General features: G+C 46.4%; 1 protein-coding gene across 1 annotated transcript in view; it reads left to right on the forward strand.

Moving 5' to 3' along the window:
- Positions 1–477: 477 nt before the first annotated feature.
- The window catches only part of LOC119169533 (uncharacterized), a 114,208-nt gene continuing 99,986 nt past the window's right edge, over positions 478–14,699 (forward strand). The window contains exon 1 of the mRNA XM_037420605.2: positions 478–1,263. Coding sequence (XP_037276502.2) covers positions 478–1,263 — 786 coding nt within the window. The remainder of the gene's footprint in view (positions 1,264–14,699) is intronic.

Below are 14,699 nucleotides of genomic sequence, written 5' to 3' on the forward strand. Positions count from 1 at the left end.
TTCGTCATCCAACATCACCTTGTCAAGTGGGATATATGCCACGTGCTGTGCGAGTGACGAACACAGAGATATATTGCGCAGGAATTCGGTCAGCCATAGCTACCCTCCATGGCGGGTCTCTTCCGACCGCGTCGAACCGTAACACCGGCCGCGCCAAAGGAAAGCGAACGGGGGCAGCCGAGCAGGTAGTTTGCTCCCAGTCAAAGCTCGCGCGTGCGGTGCTCCCGCGCAGCTCCGCGGCGTGTGCGGCGCAGGGCTGCTGCCGATGCCGGCAGCGAGCGGTTTGTCAGAGCAGTCGCGGCTGCCGTTCAAGAACGGGGGCAGTGAGCAGCGGCTCCTTCTCGAAGCGCGAGCGAGGGCCGCTCAAGCGCGCCCCGCTCCCTCTTACGATCGCCGGCGGCGCGCGAGGCGGTGTGGTGCCGGCGGCTCACGCCGTCCGCCGCCCGACCTCAGTCGCCGTCGCGGACAGCGGCCGGCATGCGGAGCGCATCCGGCACTGGCGGTAGCTCCAACGCCAGCGCTGGGCTCGCCACTCGAGATTACGACGTGTGGTTTGATGCTGAATCGGCGACCATTTCAGCGACCGCCGCGGCGGTTGTCGAGGGACCGACACCCGTGCATCTTCTGTGTACCAGTCTCGCGGCGACCGTCGGACTCGTGCTGAACGCGTACATCCTCGTGGTCCTTTTCTGGCAGCGCCAGTTCCGCACGGCCAACAGCCTGCTCCTTCTGCACCTCGCCTTCGTCGACAGCGTGTTCTGCTTACTCGTGCTTGTTTCGAACGCCGTGTTCGGTGGACTATCGGCATCTGCCGAGGTGATCGACGCCTCCGGTGCATGTTACGTCCAGGGCGTTTTGTGGGCAGTCGTGCCCGCCGTGGCGGTGTGGACGCTCTGCGGCCTCAGCTGCGACCGGTACGCTGCCATCGCCAGTCCGCTCCATTACTCGCGCCTAGTGAACACGCGGCGGACGTGCGCCTTCCTCGGCGTGTCCTGGATTGTCGCGGCGGGTGCGGCCGTGCCCCCGCTCGTAGGAGTGTGTCCGTACTCCTACGGTCCGTCGCGATGTGTGTGCGTCGCCGCGTGCGCCGGCAGCGGTGTAGACTCGCAAGCCCCGGCGTCATCGCCCGTGGGACTGGGATACGCGCTAAGCTACGTGTGGCTGTCCCTCGTCTTTCCGGCGTCACTGATCGCTGCAAGCAATCTTCAGGTGCTCCTCATCGCACGCACGCACAGGCATCGCATCGTGGCTGCCATCTACGAGGTCAGTGGTGCCCTGGCACCTGTTGCTTTTCAGGCTGCGCGAACTTCACAGCAGTCAATCTTCTGTCTGCGTGCCCGCAGAGAAGAGCTATGCACTTTTAAAACCTGATGTCCAAAATAAATGTCTCATTATGGCAGACCGTGACCTCTCAGTTAGGGACTTTTTCTAGATTCTTAGCAATATGTCTCGCACACAGGGGACCGACATTGGTTTGAATAAAACCTAAAAACGTAAAAGGAGAAAGGTCGTCATAATCACGAAATGAAAACGTTGGTTACATTTTGCACTTTACAACTTGTTGCATAAGGTGGTTATTATGTAACAGTTCAGAGATTAATAAAATACCGCTAATGATGACGCACTGGAAGCCAATGACTCCAGCGGCGATCACCGTCAATGACTGTTACTTCCGATTTGTTTTCAATCATTTTAAAATCTCGAAGAAGTATAGCTAACCTTCAGTAAGCAACCATAAGGCAGACAGGGCGCAATTTGGTTTGGTGAGGGTGAATGATTTAGAACAATGATATGGTAACTTCAGAAGAGCTGTTTTTTTAAATGACGTGACAATGCATGGGATCATATAATGGCTATGGGAGACGTGAAGGAACAAGTATAGCCTTTTGATATAGCTCACCTACTCGTGTTGTCCTAAGTGACTAAGGATTTCAACTGGACATTAGCGGGTAACACGAGACTACTTGAGTACGCTATTACATACGAACGTTTTTTGTTTATCTGTGCTGTCTGTGTCGCCGAGCAAAAATCACATCTTTTTTTATTTGAATTTTTGAACACAATCAATATAAAACTTCGCATTATTTTGCAATATACCTGTAGTTGGTGGTTAGATTATCTGATAATTACGAATATATGAATAAAAGTTTGTCTAGTGTCCGCAACATGCGCACACCATACTGCCGCTCCCTCGCGAGCGCTCCATGTGAGACCTGCCGATACATGCGAGGAAAAATCAGATAAACTTGCTTTTAATAGAGCATTGCTTCTATATAAAGCAATTGTCAAACATGCCACTTATTGTAGAAGGATGACACGTTGCTGCTTTGTACCCGCGTAGCACGCTAGCCAGCTGCCGACCTATTAAGTTCGTAGATTCACACATGTTCTTGCGCTGACTGCGGTTGACTATTTTCGGCGCAGGACAACGGGCTCGTATATTCAAGGTTGCTCTGACGCGCATGCTCTGTAACGGCGTGTTGACGTGCGATGAAGATTAGTGAAGTATATAAAAAAATAAAATACTTCTCGGGAGATTTGTGTCCTCATTAGGCATAACCAAATAAAACCAGACAATTACGCCTAGAAAAACACACGGCAAATAACTTGTTCGTTTCACTGCGAAAGCTCTTACAAGATCGCATCAAGGGCAATTTTTAGCGCCGTAGTTGTCCACCGTTGGTGCCAGTAATCACTATCGCTTGATATAGTAAAAGAAAACGAAATAATAAAAGAAACAAATACACAAGATGGAACGACAACCTGGTTTCTCACCGTAGCAGTCCATGATTTTACCGCAGAGCCATGCCTATGCCCGAAACTCCTTTGAAAAAGCATTCTATACAGGTGTTGTCGAGAACGAACTTCGTTAACATGTAATATAGCGTGATGGAAGAGTGAAATACCAACAAGACGTCACTCAACGCAAGTTCTGTAACCGGTCCCCGGATGACACGAAATGCGCAACAAGTGGATGGTTGAATTTTTGCAACCCATAATGCTTAGCGAATATTCTACATAGTCATCAGCCAGTGCATCTACAAAGTTTTCATAATTCCTTGCGCTTGCGTAGCGGGCACCTCGATTTTAATCACAATGACGAATAATGGCGGGGGTGCTTTCATTGCTTGAGAAAAATTATGATTTTTATTGGGTACCCTGCAAACAGACTTGTGCTTGTAGCCCCAATATAGGTTTATAGGTTGGAGCTTGTAGCCCCAATATAGGTTTATAGGTTGGGGCTTGTAGCCCCAACCTATAAACCTATTACCTATTAACTATTAACCTATTAACTGTGGCGCATACCCACTTCTGGCATAATTCCTCATCGTCGTCAGCCACAGCATGAAAAATTGGCACAAAATTATTTGCAAGTGTTTAGGGGATACCACGCTTTTCAGAAGAATGACAAAAAATAGCAGAGCGAATTCCGGCCTACTACACAATTCTTTATTAATAATGCCGTAGTGGGTATCAAGCAAGTGTGCTTGCAGCAGTTACCCAATGAGTGTTTAGAAAAGGCTCTGAAAGTCCGCTCTTCTAGCTTTCGCTGTGACTGTGCGGTTTCTTGGGCAGAGGCCCAGCGTTTTAACGCAATAGCGTTAGAGAGCTCGTGTCGGAGAAATTCTGCCGTCGGCGCTGGAACCATTCGTTGTGAGCAAAAAAATTGAGAAAGAAGCCAATCAATCTTTCCGTCTCTTGAGTATTGAACCCGGGCCGTTAGCGTGGTAAGTAGGCGTACAACCACAAAACCACAATGTTATTTGCATCTTCTTCGAGAAAAAAAACACTACATAAATGCCATGTTGTGGAAGTAGTCTCCTTAACGCATTTTGTTCGACGCATGTCACTAATACAACGAGCCTATTCGGCGAAATTACGTCAAAAAAGGCCGGGAGAGTGCAGCCATCGCCGCTAAAGACACACGGGAACTTTCAAACAGCTCTAAAATAGACAGCTATGTCCAACTAACGAAAAACATATTATGCCTTTCCAGAGGCGTCGATCGAGCAAACAGGAAACGCTAGATAATGTGCTGCCATCTGTGAGGTATTGTGAGACTCTTTATGGTCTCCGATATGGCAAGCACGTGGCGTGTATCTTGCAGGCCATGCGACTCCTGCTTTAGATCAAAGACCTACATCCGCGTGGGCGCGTATGTGTGTGTGTGTCTGTGTGCCATCTGTGATACATTGTGAAAAACGTGTTTCGACCATAGCAGAGCGCCGTTCTAGCAGAGGGAAGTGGCCACACTGCGCAGTCGCTGCATTACTACAGATACGTCGCGCTAGCGCACGCGCGCGTTTGTGTGTGTGTGTGTGTGTGTGTGTGTGTGTGTGTGTGTGTGTGTGTGTGTGTGTGTGTGTGTGTGTGTGTGTGTGTGTGTGTGTGTGTGTGTGTGTGTGTGTGTGTGTGTGTGTGTGTGTGTGTGTGTGTGTGTGTGTGTGTGTGTGTGTGTGTGTGTGTGTGTGTGTGTGTGTGTGTGTGTGTGTGTGTGTGTGTGTGTGTGTGTGTGTGTGTGTGTGTGTGTGTGTGTGTGTGTGTGTGTGTGTGTGTGTGTGTGTGTGTGTGTGTGTGTGTGTGTGTGTGTGTGTGTGTGTGTGTGTGTGTGTGTGTGTGTGTGTGTGTGTGTGTGTGTGTGTGTGTGTGTGTGTGTGTGTGTGTGTGTGTGTGTAACAAAGCATATTATTAGGTATGCACTTAGCGGTTGAAGTGCGCACTAGGGGCTGGATTTCGCTATTGCGTTCTGTTCTTAAATGCGAAGCTTAAGGGTCCCCCAATTTTTTTAGCGCCTTAGAAATCAGAATAGTAATGCAGTCGCCCGGTTGTCATCACATTTTTCACAGGACAACACCGATGTTTAAAAACAGTGCTATGATTTGTTCTTTTCCGAATGAGTAGCTTCGGTGATCGGCTGCTGACCCGAAGGTCACAGGTGCGATAGCGCCCACGGCGGCGCGGTTGCATTTTGGTGGAGGCGAAATATTAGAGGCCCATGTACTGTGTCATGTCAGTGCACCTTTAAGAACACCAGGTGATCAAAATGTCCGTAGCCTTCCACTATGGCGTCTCTCATAAATCTATCGTAGTTTTGGAACGTAAAATCTCAGATATTTTTTATTTGTTTTTTTATTTATTGTCTCATTTCAAAAGTGAAAACTGCGCGCATACCTCACGCTCAAGCCCGGAGTAGTTCAATAGCATATTCGATGTTGATTCATTAGACAAATATCTTTACAGTAAAGGATTTTCCTTCCTGAAATGTCAAAGATAATATCGTATAGCTGACGTTTCTTTTTATAATGCAGTAAACCACTTTACATTAACTTTTGGGTAAATAAGGTCACATGTGGTGCCCTTAGTGCTTTTCTTTGTTCCTATATGGCGGCGTGTACTCATTAATCACGTGCAGCATTTCGCATCGCATACCTGCCTTTCTGCAGTATGCCAACCCATAGTTCTTGCCTCGCAGGGTTTCAAGATGCACTGTTTACAATATATGTAACTAAACCAGGTAAAATTAACATGGTCATTGACCATAGGAAAAAAAATATACGAAAAACTCGTTTTGACTCCTTTGACGAAAGCCGAAATAAAAAAGCTGCCACCAAGGCAGCCACAATGTTCGTTTTCGTGTCATTTTTGTGATCAATGTTCTTGTTTAAATTTTATCCTATTAGTTACCGATCACACGGGCTTTTCTCAAACATCTACTTCACGTAACTTTACCGTGTAAGTTAGCAATTTCGCTAGTTTGAGTACAATGTTCTTCGCTGATTCCTCTCCGGCGCAATTGTTGTTGAGTTGTTACAAAATCATAATTCAGTTTTTCTTTTGATACTGTTCTTTCCTGAATGCGATTATCTCTGAGCTTTCAGTCGTGACAGCCGGTTTCATTCACGCAAGAATTGCTTACATTGAAGCCCTTGACGCACATAAGTACTTCTGCCCTTTTCATCAACCATACTATGAGAAACGAAACACAGATAAACTTGATGCTTTGAGGCGATCAACGACAACAAAACTACTGTGCTTGCGTACCCCGCCCTGGTGGTCAGTGGCTAAAGTACTCGACTGCTGACCCACAGGTTGCGGCGCTGTAGGCCCGTCTGCTCAGATTTGGGTGCCCGTTAAAAAACCCTAGGCTGTGGCAATTTTTGGAGCCCTTCACTACGGCGGTTCTCATATTCATATGGTGGTATTGTGACTTCGAACCTCACGTGTCATCAAATGGCGCTTGCGTGCAAACCACCGTTGTTTCTAGTGGGAGGACCTTGCCAGGCGTTAATGCCTTTTGTATAACTTCTTTTGTAAGTATAATTTTCTATGCTTGAATAAAGATCAACTTGATACGTCATGAAATAGTTCCTTTTCAGTTTTCTTTCTTACTCTTGCGTTTTTTGCTTCATATTGCAAATGACGTCACACTGACGCACCTGTCAGCGCATTTAGAGGCTTTACACATAGGCGTCTGAAATGTGACGTGTTTCTTCGTCTTTCTTCCTCCGTAGAGTGCGTAAGTACTCGAGAGGGCGTTCAACCGCAAGCGTCACACAGCAAAGAACGAGTGCTTCCTAACGAGTCTCATCGCTAATCGTCTTTAGTTAATTATTTTTTTTCGTTTTCCGCACCATGGTTGATAAAAAAAGGCCAGAGTGCTGACGTTCGCGTGTGCGGCTTTTTTTTTGGTATGAATGGTTCTTGCGTGAATAAAGCAATCAGTCGTGAGTCAAAGCTCCTGCCGAGTGGTTTTTTCTTCTGGTGTCCTTGCTGTTGTGTTTGCGCTCTGAGTGAAGATGAAGCAAATTGGGGCGAGGAGGCATGGAGCCACCCCTTGGTGGACTCCCATGTCCTATGTTTTAAGCTTATAAAATAATGCTAGCCTGCACTCCATATGTTTGTCTGTCGGTGCAGTACAAAAACACCGCGCGCAAACCCTCCGGAGCTTTTCTGCAAGTGCTTTCCAAACTATAGCTTTTGCATGAAAAATGATAACAACGGAAAAAATTATAAAACACACCAGTCTTTATCGACGCTGTCGGTTCACAGATGAGGTGCAGGGAGCGCGCATCGCGCGTGGTTGCCTCGATTTGGTGTCCCCACACACGCTTGTTTCATGTATGCTGGCAATTTGTGATGGAGAACAATATGGCATACAGTCTACATTGGTCTGTTTCAATAAACAAACGAGGCATGCATGAAGCCTCAGTTGAGCGATTGACGGGCCGTGGCATCTATACCTGTTATCACTGTATACGCAAGGGACCGCTGTAGCGGAAGTATAGAAAATGTTTGAAAATAGTTTATTAAATACTGATAAAAAACTGGCGCCTATGACGTCCTGTGCGTGGAGCACGCAAGATTTTTTGTGTGTGTGTTTAAGTCCTTGGCTGCTTCACTGTCGCAATTACTCAACTGGCATCGCGCTCTACGTTTTTCGGCTTCTAAGCGAGCGATTTCCAGAGGCATTTGATTTTTGTAATGTATGCTAGTACATTCATTGGATGGTGCTTAGAGAAACATGAACATATGCTGTGTCGTGTGACTTTTAACGTGGTTTTTATTGTTCGCTTTCAATAATAATAATAATAATAATAATAATAATGTCTAAGCTAGTTAACAAAGGGTTAATCATAGGCTTGCGCACCGTTCTTCTTCAATAGGTGAGAGAGGAGCGAAGGTTCACCGCAGCGCATCCTCATGAGGTACAAGGGATGGCCATCCTCCTCCTGCCCCTCGTACTTCCCGCCTATGTAACTTACACCCATAACAACGAAATGCTCATGCCCACATACCGTGGTCCATGACTTTATAAGAAATTTAGAGTTGAATGAACAAGATAAGGCCATGCTGTTTGTTGGCCAATTTACTGCAGCACAGAAATGCGACCATACGCACTCCTATGACTCAATAAGCTATAGTCTAGTGCCGTTTGTGCCCGCAGGTACAGGCCAACAAATGCTGCTTACGCTTCGTTTTCATAAGTGTGATGGATCTATCTCTAACGTCTGTGGCGGTGTTATGCCGGACAGTCATATGCTGGCGTCAGGCGCCTGTGTAGTCAACGCTTCTGGCAAACCCGCTATGTGCAAACAACTACTCAAATTAATCAAGTGGGTCAGTTAACCTCTCCAGACTTTCATCAAAGCTCGAGTACTCGCTGTTTGCTTTCCACGCCCCTGATTCCTACAATTTGTAGGTTCTGCCGTAATTATGGCTCTTTTTTTTATTTCACCGCTATCAGATTGGCAAAAGTTTTACCGTCGCCTCCCCGTGACAATGGTATGCTTAGGTGCTATGAGACAGTACAGCCTTAGAAACAGCTTAGCGAGAATCATGCAATGTCAACATCTTATACGTTCCTTTGGTAATGCAGAAAAAAAAAATGAGACAGCGACATCATCTCCGTCATACCCTCTTGCTGCTCTACTCAAGCGAGCACTCGACTGACGAGCATAACTGCAGCGCAAACATGCTTGCCCATATGGTTAGGGTTTGCAGAACGACCGGCGGTTTCTTATTACCAGCCATCGTGGTATGCTTTGGATGACATCAGTACTAGAATCGCATAGAATCCACAGAGCACGCTGTCTTTTTTTTTCCCTTGGTGCTGCTCTTTCCTATGACACTTTATACTTGCTGTTTCTGTATATTTTAGCCCCATCTGTGACGGCATCAGCAGTTTGGTGACATTTTTTTCTTTTTTTGTTATTTTTATGGCATCTCAAGTGTATAAATTATTTCGAAATCTTGAATTTATTTCCTCGATTTCAAATCCCTCAGACACAGTGCTTCTGAGAGGAAGACGGTAAAGTCTCCGAGTTTCAGGCACTGTAGCCGTTGATAAATGTTATAATCACAATAATTATTCCATAATAATAGTAAACAAGCTAGAGTTCATTATGTATCTGTGTTTTACTCACGATACGCGTTCTCATTTGTGAACTGCAACCGGTGAGACGCTAATGCAAACATATACGGTTGGCGCGGATTTTTATACGAGTATTATAGTTCTAGGGCTCAAAAAGGCCCACTTCCAGTTACGCTCGACACAAAATGGAGAAAAATAAGTCATAAATGCGAGAAGGCGCAGCTGGCTGCAGTTAACTTCGTCGATACACAGTGGGATACAATGTTTTAAGGTGGCAATTCACAATTCTTAGAAGCACAATAAACTTGCAAAACGAAGTGCATTCGCTGTATATCAGTAGTTTGCGCGTGCCCAAAGACATCCTCAAAATAAAATATACACCGGAATCTGCGAACATTTCTTCTCAGAGACATAATTATACGTTGTCATCAGTCATCATGAAGATTTTCTCATGCATGTAAAGTTTTAGGATATATGCGAACATTTCTTCTCAAAGAAGTATATTCATACGTTATCATGTCATTATGAGGATGTTTTCATGCATGTAAAGCTTTAGGATATATGTTTGCTTCGGTTTCACTTGTGGTTTACGACAACACACGTTATTTGTCGACAAACAAAAAACTGATGAACTCCTCTTTTGATCTGGTTAGCGGTCAGTAGCGCCCATGACGCGAACACCCACTTACTCTCGCGAGCTCGCCCGAACAACCGCTTCGCGTGGCCTCCTCGGCGCTGTTCGAATACGGCATTTCTCGGTACAATAAACTCTTTGCCGCTGCGGCGGCGACGGCATTCCGTGTTTACGGGGTCAGCACGGCTCGCTCCATTGTTGCGTCGAGCCACCAAAGTTTTTCTGATCCCGTCCAGGAGGAGGAAGTACGTTAAGCCGGCAGCAGCAGCCGCGAAACAAAAGAGTGGGGTCCCTCGCGCGAAGGCTGCCTGGTGGCCTCCTCCTCCACTCATTGGTCGGCGAGGATTGCCCTTCGGCGGCCCGCACGCTTCCGCGGGAGTGGAATGGCCCTGCCTGATGGACACCGCCCCGCTGGCTATGCCTACCCTTCACGATGCAGCTCCTCAGCGTTGCTCAACGGCTGTTCGAAGTTGTGGTAGTATGCATCTGCTTCGCACCGTTCGCCGCTCTTAGACCATCCAGCCTTAGAAGCAACTGCGGGGTTCGCATGCCACGTGATCTGCTTTCTTTTCTTCGCATCTATATCGCAACTACTGCAGTACACCCAGAAGTGTACAACGAAAGTCCACTGTGGCTTTCAAGGCTTCATTATCTGGTCGCTTTTTAGAAAGGTCGCATAAAACAAAGAAAAAATAGCCCTCAGCGTTCCCTTTCTTCTTATATTCGTCGTGTTTGTTTCTTTCGTTCACAGGTAAAGTAGCGTTACTTTTTGGCCATAAATGTCGGCGCTATAGGGTGAAGGTTGGAACTAGGTTACACAAATTATGTGCCGATTTGATTGTGTAGATCAAGTTGAATTCGTACAGTTTGAGTCAACTAAAGCTTTTTCCATCTAGTTCGAGTAAAACGCGGAGAGAAGTTGCCTTTCACTTGAAGATTCCATCTCTTTAGTTATACAAGGGGTTCCAGTTAGAGCAATGTCAATACGGTTCATACTTTCTGATGGCGACAGCCGCCATGCCAGTGTGTGGGTTTGCAGTTATGACAAGTTACAAGTGCTCAGGTGTTTGTTTGTTTTTTCGCTTTCCCGGTCGGCTTGCAAAGTTATGCGCTTGTTGTCAAGCTCGTGTGAATTCACATTCGTAATATATCATCTGAGTATGACATTACGCGGAGGTTGAAGGAGCAGTGACACCAATTTTGAAACACGAGAAGTGGCGTTTATTCGATTGTTTTGTATACAAGAGCAACGCTTCCTAAAAAAATTGTGCCTGAAACGTGAGCCGCGAACACGCTGCCCTACCTTCTGATTTGACCCTCCTCCTTCGGTACGAAGGCGAGCGCCTCCGACGGCCGCCCCCTGCGAACACAGCAATGCTCTCACAGTTGCCTCAGAGTAGCCGTGATGTCACGTGACAGAACGGTACGCTAATGTCACGTGACTGAGCGATACGGAGGTGAGCGGTCTCACGCGGCGGCCGGTCGCAACACAAGGTAGTAGGCGTGGCCTCCGAGATTGCGTGCTGGCAGGAGGCTTTCAATTGAAAACAGAGCGACGTTCCAGGCATAGTTTTTCTAGGAGGAGTTGGCTTGAGCTTTTTTAGCAAAGTATGAATGCCGTCAATCGCGTAGAAGTTACTCTATTTCGAGCGCAAACAGCGTCCAAAGGCTCAATGGTGCGTTCACAGCCATGCGACATCAACAATGTTTTGACGCGTTCAGCGAGCTTTTCTAGGTCACGCCTCGCGCATTGAGTGACAATGAAAGAGCAGCGATGACTTCAATCCTGGCTGCCTGACAACACCTCAGCTTTCTTTGTTTTGCTTGGCTTGAGCAGCGCGTTTGTGTGAATCCTGCGTTTTCGTTGTGCTGCTTGGGGTGATCTGTCGTAAAGTCGAGAGCGCGAATAGGATTATTTGAAGCTACGATCATTGTAATCTAGTAACATGCGGGCAACTTCCGTATGTCTTTCCAGCCAGCGTGGCCCAAGCGCGCGTCCCTAGCTGCCTCGTCACTGTCATCATCGGTCCAGCGTAGATTTCAGAATCACTGCTCAAAAGAAGATCAAACTGGAAATTATTGTTCACGCAGTGAATCACCGCGATTTCATACTCCTCAGTGTTTTTTTCGTCAAGTGGACGCTGATAATGTGGCGACGACAATGGGGGTGTCGAACACATGCCTATAGATGTGTGCGCCGAACAGACGAAATGAAACTTGAAACTGGCGAGACCATTTTGTGTTGGAGTGCGGGAGGTGACCACTTTTCATAAAGCGCAGCAAATTAGCGGGCTTTACACCAGTTTTGAATTGGGTTCGATATTGGTCCTACTAATTGATAATTCATATAATAATTCATCTCTCTGTTGTGTTAGTAGTACCGAATTATTACAAGGGCATCAATAACTATACATTGATGCAAAAAACGTGGCATGCATAAAAATGTTGTCGCTGCCCCTTTGAGGTTGCGTAGTCATTTAGACTGCCTAATATTTTCATATTTTCAACTTGCGTGACTGCCTATTGTTTCCAACAGAAGCGTTTTCCATTATGCCATCATTTTTAGCGAACTCCATGATCACGTGACATCCTAATCAACAATGCATGATTAGATCCAGCGAGCTAAGGCGGCTTCTGCACGCGTGAATGGACGCTTTGACATTAACGGAAGTCGCTTACTTTTCAGTGACACCTTCGCGAGAGCACGTGCAAGCCACGTTTTATTTCTATCGCAACTCCTTTCCCACATTCTTGTGTCGGAAAGTCAGTGCATTTCATTATCGCGAAGTGTGCTTCGTAATTTTTACGCACAGCTCACAAAGCATACTTCTCTGACTCTAAAAAGCCGTCTTGCATCACAAATGCACGTACAATGATTCTGCAGAAACTGCACCTGACGTTTATATTTTGTTGCCAGCTCCTCGTTTCACTTACATCAATATGCGGCCGATATATAGACACTATAAGGTCTTAAATATAAACACTGAGAAATCGCATCCCGTCATCCGAGATCACTTAAGTCTTACAGCGACAGGTTGGCCATGACCTACACGGCCTAATATTTATGGCTACGTTTTGGCGGCGCACCAGCTCGCACCCTCGTTATCATAAAGTATTCGATATGATTTCTATCAGTGGCAAGCACACATCTGCGCTCATGAGAGCGTCGCAGTGACAAAACAGTGCTAGCACGGATGCAAACAAAACATGTCGATACTGATATGGCACGCAGGCTCAAAAAACTCGGTCGGTGGTGGGGCCTTGTGCAGATCACGGCCTGCGAGTATCTGAGACTGCTGAAGCAGGCAGCGTTTTTTCTGACTAAACGGTGACTGAAAGCATTGCAAATGAGACGAATGAATCAATCATGGAAGCTTATTTTTGCGAGTGGTGCGGTGACGCTTAACTTGCTCTACGAGTGCGATAGCCTGTGAGAGGCTCTCCCGATCGGAGATAAATCTCCCCACTTCTCGAGCGCACGTGCTTGCAGCGTCTTTCATATACCGCGATCTACCTTGCGTAGCACCACCGTCGTGAATTCCAGCCTTCTGTGATTATTGCCGTTGTTGCCCCGCCGTGGTGGTCTAGTGGCTAAGGTACTCGGCTGCTGACCCGCAGGGCGTGGGTTCGAATCCCGGCTGCGGCGGCTGCATTTCCGATGGAGGAGGAAATGTTGTAGACACGTGTGCTCAGATTTGGGTGCACGTTAAAGAACCCCAGGTGGTCGAAATTTCAGGAGCCCTCCACTACGGCGTCTCTCATAATCATGTGGTGGTTTTGGGACGTTAAACCCCACATATCAATCAATCATTATTGCCGTTGTTATTTGAATGCTTCTGAGGAGCAGCATATCAACCACACATTTATGGCATACTTCTCGTAGCTTTACGGTGAGCATAGACGTACGAGCAAGCTAGAGCCATATTGAGAAGAGATCCTTAGACTATGAGAAAAATATATTATATATACAAATCCTTATGCTTGCACTTATCTAGAGCGTTGGCGATCAACTTATGGGCTGAAGCCCTCATAAAATTAAACGTCAGCCAATTCAAAACTCTATTCTCTCCCTTATACGTTTCCATGTCTTCAATTCTTACAGCCAATTCTTTTAATTTGGCTGGAAGAAGAAAAACAAAATTTTGCTTTGAGAGAAGGGATAGAAAAAGGTTTACTTAGAAGCATGTTGGTCGAGGCCCCAAGTTAAAAGCCTCACTGGCTTGCGCCGCTCGGCTAACTTGATTCAGAAGCGCTAACTGCACCTGTGGGTCCAAGCTGGCAAGTTGTGCCTCCCACTGCTCTGAACTTGCCACAGTAATGTTGCCTAAAAAGTTCAGATATTTTTGTTCGTGTTTTTTCAACGTAAAGGACATAAGATTACCACAAACAAAAAATATGAGCCAGTGCTAGAAACGTTTCCTAATTTACATAGGTGGCATGAAATTAGTTCGTCAGGGCTGAGTGGTCGTGAAATGCGAAAAATTGTTTCTTTATTCCTGCTGCTCACTAGAGTACACAAAATCTGAACACGCGTCTTATTCGCAGTGTGGAAGCCGAGACCTCGTCCCAAACAGGGCGCTTATCGCACCGCCGTCAACCACCAGGCGTCATCTTCTTTTCGGCTTCACCCTCCACAAAAGTGCCACAATGATGACGTCAATTACAGTGTTTATCGTCGAATAATTGTTCTTCCATGAATAAGCAGTGTTGCTACAAAAAAATATTATGTAATGGGGTCATTTGACACCGCCAGGGTCGAAAGCGCTAACGTGGCAGCGCTAAAGAGCTTTTCTGCGGACATTCCGAGGCCGGTGTCCTTCGTTGTAAGCGAGAAATGACTACTGTCTCTGAGTGATTCTTAGAGATAGAAGCGAATAACTAAATCAACAAATATTCGCTTTTTTGTAGCAATCGAAACCCGAACTCTTGCGTGGCCAAAAGGCGTCTATATGGGAATGTCATGTTGTGCCAAGAGTGTTTTTAATGCATGTAATATTGCGTGGTAAAAGCTTAAAGAAACATGAGGTTAATAAACGTAGCGCGAAAGACGCAGAAAAGGACAAGACAACGCTTCTCTATTTCAGGTTCTTACTTAACACTGACATTTATTCGATGCCATGCTTTCGTGGAGTTACGCTACCGATGTCGGGTATTGCTTAAACGTTGAAATTGCTCATGGGTCTTCTCGTCGTT

Source organism: Rhipicephalus microplus, chromosome 3 (genome assembly GCF_043290135.1).
Source record: "Rhipicephalus microplus isolate Deutch F79 chromosome 3, USDA_Rmic, whole genome shotgun sequence".
NCBI lineage: Eukaryota > Metazoa > Arthropoda > Arachnida > Ixodida > Ixodidae > Rhipicephalus > Rhipicephalus microplus.